The sequence below is a fragment of the Micropterus salmoides genome, unplaced genomic scaffold (assembly GCF_014851395.1).
Source record: "Micropterus salmoides isolate LMB-PRFRI ecotype aquatic unplaced genomic scaffold, ASM1485139v1 Ms_hic_scaffold_9, whole genome shotgun sequence".
Taxonomy (NCBI): domain Eukaryota; kingdom Metazoa; phylum Chordata; class Actinopteri; order Centrarchiformes; family Centrarchidae; genus Micropterus; species Micropterus salmoides.
Window position 1 is genome coordinate 35464386 of NW_024044681.1, and position 16537 is coordinate 35480922.

At 38.9% G+C, this 16537-nt stretch overlaps 1 protein-coding gene across 3 annotated transcripts in view; it reads right to left on the reverse strand.

Moving 5' to 3' along the window:
* The window catches only part of ntm (neurotrimin), a 459955-nt gene that overhangs the window by 150607 nt on the left and 292811 nt on the right, over nucleotides 1–16537 (reverse strand). The window contains exons 1-2 of one of the 3 annotated variants that reach the window (XM_038708379.1): nucleotides 7560–7900; nucleotides 7295–7385 (exon numbers count right to left, since the gene is read on the reverse strand). In XM_038708379.1, the coding sequence (XP_038564307.1) occupies nucleotides 7295–7338 (44 nt within the window). In that variant the 5' untranslated portion in view covers nucleotides 7339–7385; nucleotides 7560–7900. Of the gene's footprint in view, nucleotides 1–7294; nucleotides 7537–7559; nucleotides 7901–16537 lie in introns of those variants that run through there. The other 2 variants (XM_038708378.1, XM_038708377.1) reach the window with 2 other exon arrangements.

Below are 16537 nucleotides of genomic sequence, written 5' to 3' on the forward strand. Positions count from 1 at the left end.
TCAATATAAAACCAAAGCTATTTGCCACTACCATTTATCTAGCTTGTTAAAACAAGTCAGAGTCCAGTTTTCTTGGGGTTTTTTCTGAACAGGTATCAGCAGAAAGATTTTTCTTTTAGCAGGGAGCAGCATAAGATTAATTTTACTCTATTATTATTTACACAAAGGTCCAGAACTCTGGTCTGAGCTGCATTTGAAGCAGCGACCCTCCAGTTCCCAGCCTAATCCTTACAGACTAGCTACTACCGCCACCATAAACAGTCTATGTTCAATCAGTAGCTTCCCTGTTAGAGTGAGGTGAAGTGGTCGAGCACAAGCGGGTGCGTTCCCCTGAAACTGTCGCGGTGGTGCTCGCCTCACACATATGTCCGCCCACTGCCGTTGAATTGTCTTGAACTTTTTGTTTGTGGTGTGCAGCACAAATTATTGGAAGAGAGACTGATCCTCTCTGTTTGTGAGTTTCCAGAATCTGTTACTGTTCACTAAATAGGACACCAACAACTAAAACGTGATGTAGGCCTATCAGGTATTAATTAATGCGTTAACAAAATAATAGCGCATTAACATGCCCTGCCCTAATATATACAAATGATTCCCGGTCAGGGCGGGGGTATCCCTTTAAGCTATAACATAGATTGCCATTTCAGCCAGGTTTTTGTTATACTTGTAGTTTACTGAAACTAAGACAATTTATTATGCAGGTTAGACTATGGAAATATGCAGTCGCCAATTGAAAAAAGCTGATCATTTGCTTTTGCTGTGGAGATTTGTCTTTGTGAAGCAAGCTCAGATCAGTCAATCAGACTGAAACACTTCTCTCATCTACTTCTTGGTGCAATCAAACTGCATCACAGTTTGGTAGAAAATCATCTTCTCCAGACTGTCTGGTTATACAGTAATCAACAAAAAAAAACTACTACAGTTTTTCAAGTTTTCTAAGAAAATGTAACAATATTTTTTTTTAACTTTTTTGTTTACAATATTAAAAATATCTAACATTGGCGTATAAGTATTGGTTTTGTGTATTTAGGTACGTGGCCATGTTATATGCTGCAATAGTGTTTGCTCCACTCTCTCCACAGGGTTTTTTAGCACCGGATCAGCTGAGGAGTCAGATCTCAGATCACATTGAGATAAACTGATAATTAGTTTAATTTAGACATCATCTCCACAAACCAGGCCACAGCACGAAAAACAACAACACAAACACAAAGGGAAATGGCAGCTCTGACTTTCTTTAATTTAAAATGTGATACCACCCTCAGTTTTGGCAGCGACCATGGGGAGCTTGTTAGCACAGAGCGCAGCAGGGATGGTGAGTCCCACATCTTAGCTGATGCAGGGTGCCATCCAAGCATCACTTATGCAACTGCTAATACTTCTCTTATTTCCCTGTTTTCTGTCTGTTTCTTTTTTTGCTGTTTTCCAACACCATTACCCTGTAACCTGGGGCAGCTGTGGCTCAAGAGATAGAGCGGGTTGCCCATTAATCGGAAGGGCGGCAGTTCAATCCCCAGCTCCTCCAAGCTGCATGTCAAAGTGTCCTTGGGCAAGATACTGAACCCTGAATTTCCCCTGTTGGCTGTTCCACCAGTGTATGAATGTGTATTAATGTTTCTGTTTGAGCACTTAGGTTCAGTGTGTGAATGCAATGTAGTGTAACAGCGCTTTTAGTGATCAAAAAGAGTAGAAAGGCACTATATGGAGCATTCACATTTTAAATACATCAATTCACTGTTTTGTCAGTTAAAGCATTAAACACAGCAGACTTAAAGTCATTGTGGTTGAATCTCAGGACGTCAGTTGTCTATATATTAAAAAAACTGTGAATTTTAAAGCAAAGCTTATTAAAAGGCTGTCCAGGGTGGGAACTGGAAAAGAACCCAGTCTTGACTGGCTGGCAGGCAGCCTGATCACACCAACTAGACTGTCCACTATCCCATGTACAAAACTGGCTTCAGCACATCTCATGGGTTTATGGAATAATACGTAAAAAAAAATAATTAAAAAAACGAAAAAAAAAAAAGAGGGGGAAAAAACGTCAATGGTATTATAGCTTAAAAAAGTTATATTCCCTGCAGTCAAAAAAAAGATCTGTACTATTATCAAAATGAGGGTTCAGGCATTGCTGCACAACTGCACCTCTTTTCCAATGTCCAGATCTCTTCCATCTTTAAAAATCAAAAGAACCTGACTTCATGGACAAATCATGAACTGTAGGAAATTGTATTTATTTTGATGCAGCCACTGTACACAGCAAGACAGCATTACAAGTTGAGCACCTAGCCTCATAACACCATGCGTTTTAGATTGAAATGCCTTTTCAACCCATGTGACTGTGTGAGTGGGCACTCACCAACAAGATGAAAGCAAAGTAGGGCCACAGAATTTGTGGATCAATTTCAGACTGATACAGCCATTACTGCTTCGCCTGGAGGACTGATGCACATCGTGGCAAGTTCAGGCTTGCCAGTTCCATTGACCTGTGCAGGGCTGAACAGTGGAGTAATAATGGCATCACATGCCAATTTCGAGAGGGCTAGGAGCAAAATTGCTATGTGTTTTCTATCTACAATACAAGCTCTATTGTGCAAGCTGGCTTACATATAGTAATATAAATCATCAGAAAAGATAATGAGCTTTGACAATGTAACATACAGGAGAAACATGGGATTGTTACTGATTTGTTATTTGACTGCTACCACTTACAGCAGCAGTGAAGGCTGAAAGTCAGGACCTCCCAGTGCTTCTATGGAACTGTCAAGTACTTCAAGCCACTATGGCTCCAATTGTGTTATACTTCAAAATGTGGTCATTTAACATTTCTGTTTACAATTATTTCATAATAAACATGTAAAGTCTCACTTACAATAGGTATTACAACAGATATTCATCCAAATTCAGCTTCCTTGTGCCATGTTCCTTCAACATTCTCCCACCCTCAATACTTCAGCTTTTGTTGGGTTTTAAGGCCACTTCAAAGTAGGGCTGTCGTGGTGAAGTAATTTCCACCGCGGCCATATGTTGCGATACTATCACATTTTTCATCAATTAAGTAATTTGGTGTCATATAGCAGAGTAAGAGTGTCTGTATCTGTCACCTCACTGCACAGCGAGCCGCTAACAGCAGCTTTATGGTCTGAGCAAGCTAGCTGCTGCGTGCTGCGTGTCAACAACATTGACAAGCAAACTCCTATTTGAGGTTTGACCGTGTCTTTCTCAGACATAGCTATATCATTACCTTCAGGGCATGTCTATCAAGTCAATTTACATATCGCAGCAACGCACGTGCACACACACACACACACACACACAAACGTTATAACTAAATATCCACAGAAAGCAACATGAAAATCATCTGCAGGCTTCCGACACACTACGCTCCTTAGTTAGTGGGATTCAAATGAGGCTTACTGTCACAGTTTCTCTGGACTGTCCCTCAGGATCACAGCGTTAGTCCAACATTGCCGAGTGTGCTAGCCACATTAGCCGCACAATATGCAAAGGCCAAGTTAGCTAACCTTTAAAATAAACAGTAAAACAACACAAAGCACGGTAACACTCACAGCTTCAGAGTTTGTAGACGGATCACGTACAGCCCATGGCGATCCATCCTTGAACCGTTACAGAGCTTGTTACGGTTTTGAAGCACTCATTTATTAATTTAACAAACCCTGAAGTGTACAGTATGAACATTGCAGTGATTGCCATCCTCCACAGTAGGCTTGACCAATAGCGCTGTATTTCAATTTTGCGGTTATCGTGACAGCCCTACTTCAAAGGACATGTATTTATCAGAACAGGTCTGTAAAGCCACCAGGTTATTTCTTAAACTCAGCTACGGCTGGGCGATATGACGGTATATACTATGCAATGGTAGAAATGTGTCCACCGGTAAGGGTTTAGCAATGCTGTTTCCACTGCGAGCTATCCTTTAGTGTCTCTATATTTGGGTTATACATCCATGGCAGGCTATGTAGCAAATCAGGACTGCATTCTGCATTTGAGGTGGTCTGTACTGTTGGAAACCTGAGCAGTCACCATGTCTCATTGCTTCACTGTGTGAGCTCAAAGTAAATGAAACGACAGCCAAGATGAGCTGCCCCTCACCTTACTAATGACCTGTTGCAACCTGAAGGACCCTGGGGATCCCTGGACACCAGTTTATAATCAGTGTGAGGTGGCAAAGGAATTCCAAATGTCACAGGTTCTAGATATGGCCTGTTGCATTATCAAAAACATTTGGTGAGGAATGATGTCAGATAAGACATAGGGTCAAGAGTAGCTTTTTAAAAATTCTTATTTGTTTTCTGCAGCACTGTGAAAGGGTTGTGTAAGTGATAGTAGTTAGTCAAAAATTACTGATTGTACTGATTACTGACTGAAAGATACTGTACAGAATACCGTTGTCATTAGGGGTGCATGATATTGGATTTTTGCTGATATTCAATATTCTGATATGATCAAACTCATTTTGGCCGATACGGATCCCGATATTTACACATCTTTTTTTATTTCACTGAAGAGAACACCAAGTATCTCCTGTACTAATTTTACCCTATTGTGCTCATTTGTTGTAGAAACAGATACTATTAAACAAGACAAATAACATTTGATTCTACCAAAAATGTATCATTTTACAAATGTAGACATAGACATTCACCCCTGAAAAATAAATAAATGATCTCACTTTGGGGAGGATATATCATCTGCCAGTGCCACATTTTATTTTTAAATAAAACTATAACAACTAAGCTCCATATATTTTCCAAGCTGCAAACAGCACTGTAACAGGGAGCTCTCTATTGCACAAAATAAAAGCAGGTGTATTCCAGACCTAACACCTCAGTCCTTAGGGACAAGGCTGGGGAGGGGATCAGGTCTGCTGCTGTGGCTGTAGCTGAACTAATATCTCTAGTCAGCTGTTCACACTGCTCTAGCAAACTCCTCAGCTTGTGTTTTAGACAAGAGAAGGCAAGTTGGGAGTGCTTAAAATGTCCTACAATCTTCCTCCCGATTAAAACAGTTATACTTAAGGATGGGGATCGAGACCTGGTTCTATCAAGATATAATCAGTAAGGTCTGAGTTCATAGATATTGCTATTGAGTCTAGTGGGACCTATAATGCTACGTAATGTCTCTCGAGAGAAGTCATGTCATTTTTAATCACATCGGATTTAACGTGAAACGCGATGACTTTTAAAAAAACAACTGTTATTTTGTGACGGGTACCAAAACGCAGTAGCCTATTAAACGGAACCGGGAATAAAGACCGTACTGTTTATTTACAGTCTGCTGTAGAGACGGTAAAGTGAAAGTAACGTTAGCTCCAATGTACTCGAGTTGACGACAGCACGCTCGTTACTGTCAGTAAGTTACATGGAATAAAACTTTGGCGAGTCTGTTCAACAAGCAGAAGCGTGTAAAAAAAAGCCTTATTTTAATCTGCTCTGTCGACAGTCTCTCATTCTCTATGTTTTAAATAAGAACAGCTAACGTTAGCTTGGCAAGTAGCCACTTACAACACAAACCAGCTAACTTAAATTGAAAGCCATCTGTAGTCTAACTCTTGAGCTTAGTTTGCCATGTAGCTTAACATTTAGCACATTATAGTGAATCACAGCAGAGAGTGAGGGGAGGAGGACAAGAGGAAGGACTGACGCCATGTTGCAATAGAGATGTCTTCTTCTGAAACCACGATAAAGATCCAAACCTGACAATATGTGTGTTTGGCTCTAGCTGCCTGCACCCGCATATGCGTCAATATCTGCAGATATTATATCGGATCGATAATTATCATTCATCCGTAGTTGTAATGTCACCTATTGGCCTCTATAAATGTGAAATATCATGAATGTCAGCTTTCAGGATACAAAAGCTTTTCAGGAAATCCAGTTTCATCAGATGAACAGTGTTGGGAAGTAGCCTAACTAGTTACAAGTTATTTAGTTAGGTAATTTAATTACAAAATACATGTAAATGTTGTTAGTTAAACTAATGTGTAATTAAATTACAGTTACTTTTTAAAATGTTCATGATTACATTGAGGGTTATATCTGAAATTTTTCTGTAAAAAGCTCGGCTACATGTTGAATACTAATATTCATGTATGTTTTTCATATGCACAATGTCTTCCTTTGCTATTTCCATCAACAAATGTTTAGTAAAGTTTAATGCTATTCCGAGGCTTTTAATTGGTTCTCATTGAATTTGCAGGGCCACCTGCCTGCCAGGTAAACTGCCTCTCAAGCTATCTTTTTAAAATGCTTAACATTCATTAGAAATTTAGAAAGGTAATCAAAGTTATGAATGATCATCAATTTGATTGATTTCTGAATTTCTGAAATCACTAGCAAGGATATGCTGTAAACTGAATGATATTAGTTATTGTAGGTTTTGATTTTTTTAAATGTTGTTTTTTTGAGATAGGACACAGTAACCACAGCCTATGTATCACTGGGGTATTTTTGCAGTTCATCAGACAGTCTTCAGTCTGACCTCAAGTCCATCAAGTGAAAATACTGAAAATTACTGTCAGCAAGAACAGAAAATGTCAATCATGGTGTCAAGACAGCCTCAAACACACTTCATTCTGTAGTTACATCTGTACAATGTGAATGCAGTGCAGCAGCACTTTAACCATTAGCTGTTCCCATGCCCTCCACCTCCCACACATCACATCTTGCCAACTCTGGTATCCTATCAAATGAAATCCCTTCCTTTGGCCTTTGTGATTGTCATTCATGTTACGCTGGACATTTCCGACAGCACTTGAAAGCCACATAAATCTTTCCATGTCCAGTAAGCCTCCCAGGGCGCAGAGGAGGGGAAAGGTCACCACAGACAATCTCCCATCTTGACGAATTGCTAGTCATCATTTCTCTGGCCGCAGTGTTTACTGGGTTTTCTTTTTTCACCTGCAACATCCTCCCTCAGCCCTCAGCAGAGACTTGACGGGTGTTTTTGCTCCCCCTGTCCCTCCTGAAACACACCTTTCCCTCCACATTTAGTTCTGCACCGTCACACAACAATTAAAACCGCTAAAGCTCTCGTTAACAGCTGCTAAAGATTACCAGAATATGGCTTCTGGATTGAATGTTTTCCAGAGACTAATCCTTGGAAATCCCCCGCCCCCCTTTTTTTCCTCTTGTATTATGTCATGTTTCTGTGTCTCCCCGCTAAATACCCGCTTCAGAAACGAACGCGTGCAGGCAGCGCTCAACTTTGGGAACAGAAATGTGAAGCAGCAGCTGGAGGAGGAAACGCTAAAAAAAAAAAAAGTGTGTTGACTCACCTGAGAAAGACAGTCTCTCCTTGTCGGACGGTGATATTGTCCATCACTTTGTTGTCGGATTGAGAATCCCCTTGGCTGCGGACTGGCAACCCTGCAGGCACAAGAAGCAAAATCCTCAGAGAGAGAAGAACTGTGCATTTGGAAAAAGCGACAAAGTATCTCCGGACAGACATCGTCTTCAGCCTTAAGATGTGTAGAAAAAAATCCCACAGCGAGACAACGATTCTGGTTTCGCCCCGTAAATGGTCCCGCGGAGATTATTTACCCCCAGTTCATTAGACTTAATCCAAATCTTCTCTCCAGGTAGCCGCGGTGTGCAGGGGAGGAGAGACACTCGACCCTATCTGACTGCACTGTAAAACATCCGATTTCTATTGTTTGTTTGTTTTTTAAAGGAAAAGAAAACCAGAATCCCTCCTCACTAAGGGTCCGGCGGCGGGTAGCTACTGTCCTTATTTCTTCACCAAGTTTTTTAACATAAAGTCATAAAGAATAAACAGTAGGCTATTTACAGTTAATATGCAGCGTAAATATTCCTAAATGCTATGCGAACAAGAAAAAAACATTAGTCATATTCAGTGGGAGAGAGAGACGCCAAGTTTGAGATTTGCATCGGTTGTCATTGAGTTGCTTCTCTCTCGGTGCTCCATAGGCTGTAATGAGCACTTTCCGACTGGCTACGTCAGAGACGGACAGTTGGGGTAGTGGTGAGAGCAAAATGGATTCACATTTGCATCAAATATACCCTCATGATTAAAAGAAAAACCTAATATTAATCATGTAGACAGTGAGTCAGTTGTGCACATGGAGTTTAGTGGATTATTTGAAGCTCTAGCTTTATAGTTATAGTTCACAATGGCATTTTTTTCTCTTATAAATAGATCCCTGTTTCATACACTTCCAGATGTTGTTGAACAATATTTATTTATCATAAATATATATATATATATATATATATATATATATATATATATATATATATATATATATATATATATATATCAGAAAACTATTTAGTTTTGTATCACTGACCAGGACAAAGACAAGCAGAAATTCTTGTCATATTTTAAGGAAGCATTCTTCCTTAAAATATGACAAATGATTAAAGAATGATTAATCTATTATCAAAGTAGTAGCTGATTACATTTTCCATTGATGAACTAAGAAAGTAATCGTTGTGGCTCTAATATAGCTCTACCTCTAAACCTTTAATAATACAGAACAGAAGAACCCAATAATGAAAAACAAACTCCACAAAAAACTTCTTCATTATGCAAACTGCTTCTCCAGATATGTGCACATTTGCATCTTTTTACTACAGACATTTTTTCTAATGGCCAATTTGCAGCCTGTGTGATATGAAAATCAGCACAGCCACAGTGACTTAAAGGGGAGCTACAAAACTTCTAAAAGACAAAATGAAAAATTATTTCACATTATTTCTTCTGGTGGCTAATAAAGCACAAGTCATACTTTCCACATCCACGTAGCTTCAAGGGTCTGCAGAAATTCTGTCTTGTGCTCGTCTCCATGCATTACCCAAATTCCATTTTTACGTACAAGCATGCAGACTGCTGTTGAGTCCATGGATGTCCGTGTACACAGTTACCCTATATAGTATACCGTACAGCTTGAGTTAGAATGGCCTTCTGTGTGATATATCATGAACTTAACTGACATTAACTGACTCTTTGTGCTGCTGTTTCACTACAATTGAGCATTTACCATTAACTCTATAACTGCCTCTGTTGGCCAGAGGTACTGCTGCTTCTGCAAATGTTACATAGTCTCACTATTAGGGGTGTTCTTTAAAAGCCCTTTGCCATAGTATAATAATTACAGTGTTGTGTATGTTATTCATACCAATGTGTCGGTTAGGGGTCAGCAGCCATTGCACCACCAAAAGGTTCGATTATACCTTATACAGTTTCACACTAAAACTGCTCTGTTCGGTTGCACTATATCTACTTAACTACAACTTAACAAAATAAACTGTAATCTGAACATTGTCACAGTGAGTTAAGTTTCTTCTGGTGCCTCATCTGGATAAAATAGGAGAGAAAAACATTACTGACTACACGGAAATTAAGCAGCCTGTAACAAAAAAGTAGTGTGAACTAAACATGTGATAACAATGTGTATTTGTCCATTACCTCTTTAATAATTACTTACGGTGAGGGTGGCTGTATCAGGCATAACTATGGTCATAAATAATTAAAATCCAAACAAACTGCTCTGGAAAACTTTGTGGTAAAAATATTCTGCTGAAGTCAACACCCAACGTTTCTTTTACAAGCAACGAGTGGCTCCAGCAACCATTCCCAACAAGTGAATGCAGCAGAAAATCCCACTTGTGCCCCTGTTAGTACTGTACAAAACCAAGTAAAACCAAATGTACAGGGATGTAGTCTAGTAGTAGTTCCACAATGACAGCAGTTACAAAGGAAGCACTTACACTTGAGTTTGTATTTTAATTGTATTTTGTAACTAACTTGTGTGGTGCAACCTATTTTTAGAGAGTGTAACTTCCTGACTATGTTTCAACTAAGCTGTGTTTTAACTTACACAACCTACTGATAAATAAGGATGGTTTAGTATTTAATATCAAACTGCAAATTGCACTGTGTAATAGTGTTGCACGGTATACCAATACTGGAAAGGTATCGCAATACCCTTGCTTGAAAACAATACAATACCGCCTTTATTGGTATCGATACTTTAAGAATGACAATGTCTTAATTGGAGCTTCCACAGCAGAGTAGTGAGTGTGCGCAGCGCTCCCTGCAGGCAGAGTGGGTGTGGCTTACGCTGCAGCTCCTGGAGAGACATGGCTTCAAGCTCTTCCACAACTTGTCAACAAAGCAGACACGGAGCGAACTGTGGAGTTATTTCGCTTATGTAGCCGCCAGTGAGAGCAAAACCATGGACACCACAAAGCCTGTCTGTAAAAGATGTTTCAAACTCACGGAGGCCAAGAGAGGCAACACGTTCAACTTAGCAAAGCATCTCACCAACAGACATGCAGACTGTTCAAAGAATTCAGAGAGTGACAGGTTAGCAAATGTTAAGACATAATTACATGCCCCCAATATAAATCAAACGAATGACAGCAAACTTTTTTAGCATCTGAGTTTGACGAGGAAATTAAGGGCAATGTTAATGGTTTAATTTAGCTTTAGTTTTTTAGCTTAGCAACTTAATGTGGCAAACATTTCTATAGAAACGCAACATTCGCACTGGTAAAATCAGGCAGTATGGAGATCAACAACAGCAGTTAGATACATTTATACTCAAATCAGTACTGGTAATGGTGATCATGACATTTACATTTGTATCAATTTTTTAAATTAATGGTTGCAGTCAGCAGAGCACCGACCTCTTCCAAGGAGGTGTATTGAGTCTGTTTAATAAGTGATATTTGGTTGCAAATATAAAGTTAATTATCAGAGAAATCACATGAAATCAAGTATAGGGGACACCCCTATATTTAAATTTATGTGATTTCTTTATCACATTTTTACTACATGGTATGCATTTTTACTTATTGTAAAAGCTTTAAAAACAATGACCTTGATCCAATTATTAATGTATTAATTCATTGTCAAAAACACATCTACATGTATGAAAAACAAACATACAAACACGTCATCAGAACTTTATTTAACATGAAAATAATAAACATAAATGACATTAAGTTTAAATCTGGCACTTGGCGGCCACGTTGATGAAGCTCAAACCCAGGATAGTTAGCCTGTTCACTACAGTAGTGTACTAAAGTAGACACACATGACTCAATACACCTCATCAGCGGAGGTCTGGGCTCTACTGAGTGCATTTTTTAGTTTTCTATTTAGTCAAATTAGATTTAAAAATGACTCTTAATGAGAACAGGCTGTGTTGTAAAGTTGTCTATAATCTACAGTAGATAGGATATTTTCAGTGTTTTTTAAATTAAATAAAAAAACTGAATTTTAAGTTCCATGTTCCGTCATTTATAATTCCATTACTTTTCCTGATATCGGTTCAGTATCGGTATCAAGATATTTAGGCGGGTATCGTATCAAAGTCATAATTTTGGTATTGTGACAACACTACTGTATAATAACAAATATGAATAAAGTAATTTTGCTTGTGTAAAAAAAAGGCCTTTGCCCCGCTTACATTAAAATGAATTGGCCTTTTTCATGGAAGACATTCTGACAGCAAGAAAAGCACAGGTGTAAATAATAAAATGAATGATGGTTGAATTCCATTTTCCATTACAGTTTATGATCATAGTATTGTTCATGTTGGAACACTTACCGTCACGAATGTTATTTGTAACACCTGTGCTTTTCCTACTATGACTAAATTGTCTGCCTGGAAAAAAGGCTTCACATGTGACATTGTTGATCCTTCGCAGGCAGATGAGTGGGACCATGCGACCAAACTCATTTCCTGAAGGCACAGCTCAGTTTTTGGGTTTTCATTTTTTTCTCATTGTTAGGTCAGTAAAAAATGACTAAAACATTGAAATGTCAATAGAATATATAAAAAAGTAATAAAGTTATGCAGTTGGAGTTGTATGTATTCCACCAATGAAAGACCACTTCCATGTGTTCCTTAGATAAAACATAACCCCGTCTTCCTCCGCTGTTTAGGAGGAATGATAGCTTCATCACTGGTCACATGGTTCACACACACCATGCATTTATTACGTTTTATAATTCACATTACTAATTTCAAATTCCTATAAAATACATTTTTCGTCTGATAACATGCTGCTTGTAATAGAAGCAGCTGCTAGCCTGAGATGAATATGTGCTAATGCTAGCTGAGTAATCAGCATTTGTAAGCCTGTGCTTAAAATATACAGATTGATGTTGCAATGTGTTTCCTTTTATATCTGTTAGGCGTTTGCTGTGTGCATGGTGCATCAGGCCCTCCCTGGCTCTCTCTGTGCAATCAGTGCTTGATTACTCTGATTTCATTAGAACAACCTCTGAGGATTTTGCTGGTACAAAAGGGGTTAAAAAAACTGAAAGCAGACAGAACCTTTTTCTTTAAACAACTGTATCATGGCAGTGTCCCATTTTGAGAATGTGGATGTCAAAGTGGTACACAGGACCCAAAAGACAACATTCTGGTATTAAATAGGCAACATGAAGAACAGAGGCTCACTCTCATGACCTCTGTTCATTCTATAATAACTCAAAATGTTTAACAACACAAATGTCTTGCCTCTTTTCAGGTTTACACAACACAGCAACATACCAACATCAGGTATAAACTTGCTCTGATATATCTAAAAAAAAGTGCCTGGATAAAAATACCAACATAAACAACATCCTATAAACAGGTATACGATGTTCAGTTTAGGTACCCTTCTCCATGGTAAATTATGTAAGTATGCGACACAGGACATGATCAAACCTAACAAAACTACTGCAATGTACTACTGTAAAGCATGCAGGTGAATTGAACTAAGCCAGTGAGTCATAGTCTCCATATACATTTGTTGTCTCATACCCGTATTTTGCCACAATGCCAGGTTAAAAAAAATCCAATAAATATTCTTAGAGTACATTGTAAAGATCCTGCAAACTTTGCATAACTAAATTTCAAGCATTTAACCCTCAAAAGCTAGGAACTTTAGCTTAAAAATAATGTAGCAATATAATGTCTGATTTAATAAAATGAGGAAGGGTCGAAAGGTTGCTTCTCTAATATTCACTCAAATGTATGCTTGCTTTATTTAGCCTAATTACTGTAGATTTTTGGCTTGTCAGCAGCCTCATAGCAGTCTCCGCTGTTATTCCCATTCATAGCATGACATACGACGACCCCGCTGAAAAAAAGTCAGCTTGCAATTATTCAGTCCTGTGCTCACAACTGCTAGTACTTTCACTCATTTAATCCCAGCATTCACCAGTGCTTTTCAATACCCAGTATTTTGCCTCTCAGCACTTTTACCTCCCCTCACCTTTGTCACTCTGTAAAGTGCAGGTAATGAAGTCATCCAAATGTGAATTACAAGAGCTGAAATTGAAAACATATTAGTTGTGAATATACTATTTGACTTTTTATGCTATATCGTCTTTATTATTTGCACATTTCCTATGTCATGTTATTAAAATCTTAAATAATCTACTTTAGGTTTCAGAATCTTTGGGTCGAGGAATCCACACAGCGGGGATGGTACTAAGTTTTAATTAGTTTGACTCCCAAGGTGCAAGTTAGTCATCTGTGCTTTAAAGGTCTGAAGAAACTCTGCCTGACCAATAAATATCAAAATCAATTATACATCTCAATATGACAACCTGCATTCATCACTAAATAGAATCTACAGCCTTTCTGACCTCAAAGCAGTTTTTAAAAACTTGTGTTCTCTCAACTGCAAACTCAAAATGTGAAAACATGTCACATTTAGTTTGGAGCGATATTATATGGATAGTATGGATACTATGCTGTATAAAATTCCTCCCTGCCAGCTCTAAGTGTTATGAGGCTAGAGGAAGTGGGTGTGCTTTAGGCTTGACAGCATAAAGCTATTTTATAGTCCAGGTCTTGAAAGCAAGAGAATGAGATGTCACCGTCACCATCCAGAACAACGAGCCTCCAGGCAGCACATTCTATTGAAGCTATACAGTCACGTCCATTGGCTTGCTCAGAGTGCTGCAGTTCATAATCAAGGTTCCACCTCCTCACAGACTATAAATGCCACTGCTCTGCACCCTCTCCATCTCACCTGAATGAAGTTGTCAAGAAAATGAATGAGTGAGGTGAAGCCTCTTGTGGTGACATCTGATGTTCTCCATCTGAAACACCTGTTTAGTTAATCACTCACTATGACATTTGGATCAACGCATGCAAAGTTTTTTAGTAGGAACCTAAATACAATACAAAATGGATGATTTGAAAGAAGAACTGCAAAAGAAATTGTTTATCTTATTAATAACCTTGTGTCTGGTGATATTAAAGCTGCACTAATCTATATCTCTATCAAATGACTATGGGTAAGGGCTCCCTTACACTGATGAACCCACAGAGAATAGTGCACGACTTTGTAGTTTCATCAGGTGGTGGGAAGCACTTCAAATGAATGCCGATTCAATTGTTCTGTGTCTAAATACTGTGATTCTCAAACTTGGGGACGGGCCCCCATGGTGAGGTATAGTGCCACTGCAGGGGGGGGCATGGATGTTGAACATTGAATTTTCCCTCGCTGGATTTATAAAGTCTTATTCTTCTTCTTGAGCAGAATTAAAGTTGCATATATGTGATTCATGTGGTGGCATAAACAAAAAAAGGGCTCTGATGCAAGCAAGGCTATTGTGCTAATCTGAATCTGTTGGTTTTTTCAATTGCCCATGTTGTTAATGATTGACAAAAATTAAATCCACTTGCTGAAGTCAGGGGGCTTGGACTTTTTCGGGTCCTAAAGGGAGGTGTGACAGAAAAACATTTGACAACGACTGGTCAAATGGAGGTTTAAATAGGCAAATGTTTACCAGCACATTCCCCTAATAACTTTATATTTGCATACATTGATATTTCAAAGTTGTGTTTTCAGCTATTTCTACCAAAAAAAAAATTGAAAGACTAATTGCAACCTGTGAATACTAACCTTGAATACAGTTGCAGCAAAGAAATCTTACACAAAACATCTTCTGAGGTATTGACTTTTTCATTAAATAAGCAAAACCATGACCTATACCTAACCTTAAACAACTGTTTCAATTTCCTGAAAGTAAAACACATGGGACACAGACTGCAAACCCCCAGTGTCAAGAATTCTTTGTTAAGAATCAACCCTAACTCCCCCACTATAACTTCTATGCAGTATAAAATTATGTTACACTGCCATGGATTTCACAGTAAAGAAAATGCTGCATGGATAATTTTCTTATCCATGCAGCATTTATATTTCCTCCAAATTGTGTTTGGTCAAAGCAAATTACTAATATTTAATCATATTTTTACAGGACAGGGGGCAAAACCTTTATTGTCCTCACTTTTTTGGGTTTTAAAGATGATGAGAAATACGTGTGTCCATGGTAGCTGTGCCCAAAAGTAATTAAGCACTAATTGTAAGTTAACCAAAGACCACAAGGAGGGAACAACAAGAGTTCATCAAATTGTTGTTGATGATGATGATGTTGATGATGTCTAACTAAACTACTGCTAATCATGCAGGCCTAATTGGGTGGTTTGAATCACAGGACCACAGGGAAAAGCTGGGTGAAGGCAGTTAAGTGACACTCCTGCTCAAACACTGTCAAGATGTCATTGAGCACAGTGCTTAACCTCCAACGACTCCACTGGAGCAGACTGGACAGCTGCCTGGCATGACCCAGCGTGAAGCAGTGCGTTGCTGTAAAAACACATTTACTCAGTCTTACTTCTCTACCTCGGGGTAAACTGACATTCTGTTGCTGGGTCTTTAGAAAACACGAGATTTCCAATGCACCTGAAGGCAACAAAGGACCTTTTACCTGTTGTTAATTGGTATTTGTGACAGAGTGAAAAAGACTGACATGAAGAATGTATGTGAGAAAGACTGGAAGATGAATGTCGTCGATGTTAAGCGTGTCATGAAGTCACTGCTCATCAGCTCTCTATAGGACTAATTTGCTAATCAGCATAATTAGTTTAATGACCACTATTACGCAATCCTCCACATGTGTCAATCACATTGTGATGCCTAAATAAAACTATAGTGGACTTTCAGCAGACAGGTAATGGGCTCAGTGTGACGCTACATAGCAATCAAACGCAGCTGGAGCTGGAAAACTGGTCAGAGTGACCACACTCGCAGGCCATTTACAGCATGTTTACAGTAGACATCACGTAGGCATAGGTATTTCTCATATTTCAAGAAACCAGCAAAATGGTTGCCAATCAATGCCAGTAAGAGAGAGAGACAGAAAGAGACAGATTCTGAAGTGTATACATCAGTGTATATGAGATTTAGGCCAGGTAACCCACTTCTGCCTGTATGCATGCTGGTGTGGGTCTACTACGACGCCGATGGTCTTCATGTGTGTTATGACCAGCCTTTCTCTTCACTTCATGATTACTGGAGTGAGTGCTATCAGGCAATACTCATTCAGGCATGACATTGTTGAGCTCTCTGGGAGGGGGATAATAGCAGCAGTCTTAAGGCATGACGCTGCCCTGCTACATGCCGCCGTCTTCAACTGAACTCCTGAAGTGCCATGTAAAGCCAAATTTGCATTGTGGCGCTCAAACATAGAGTACAAC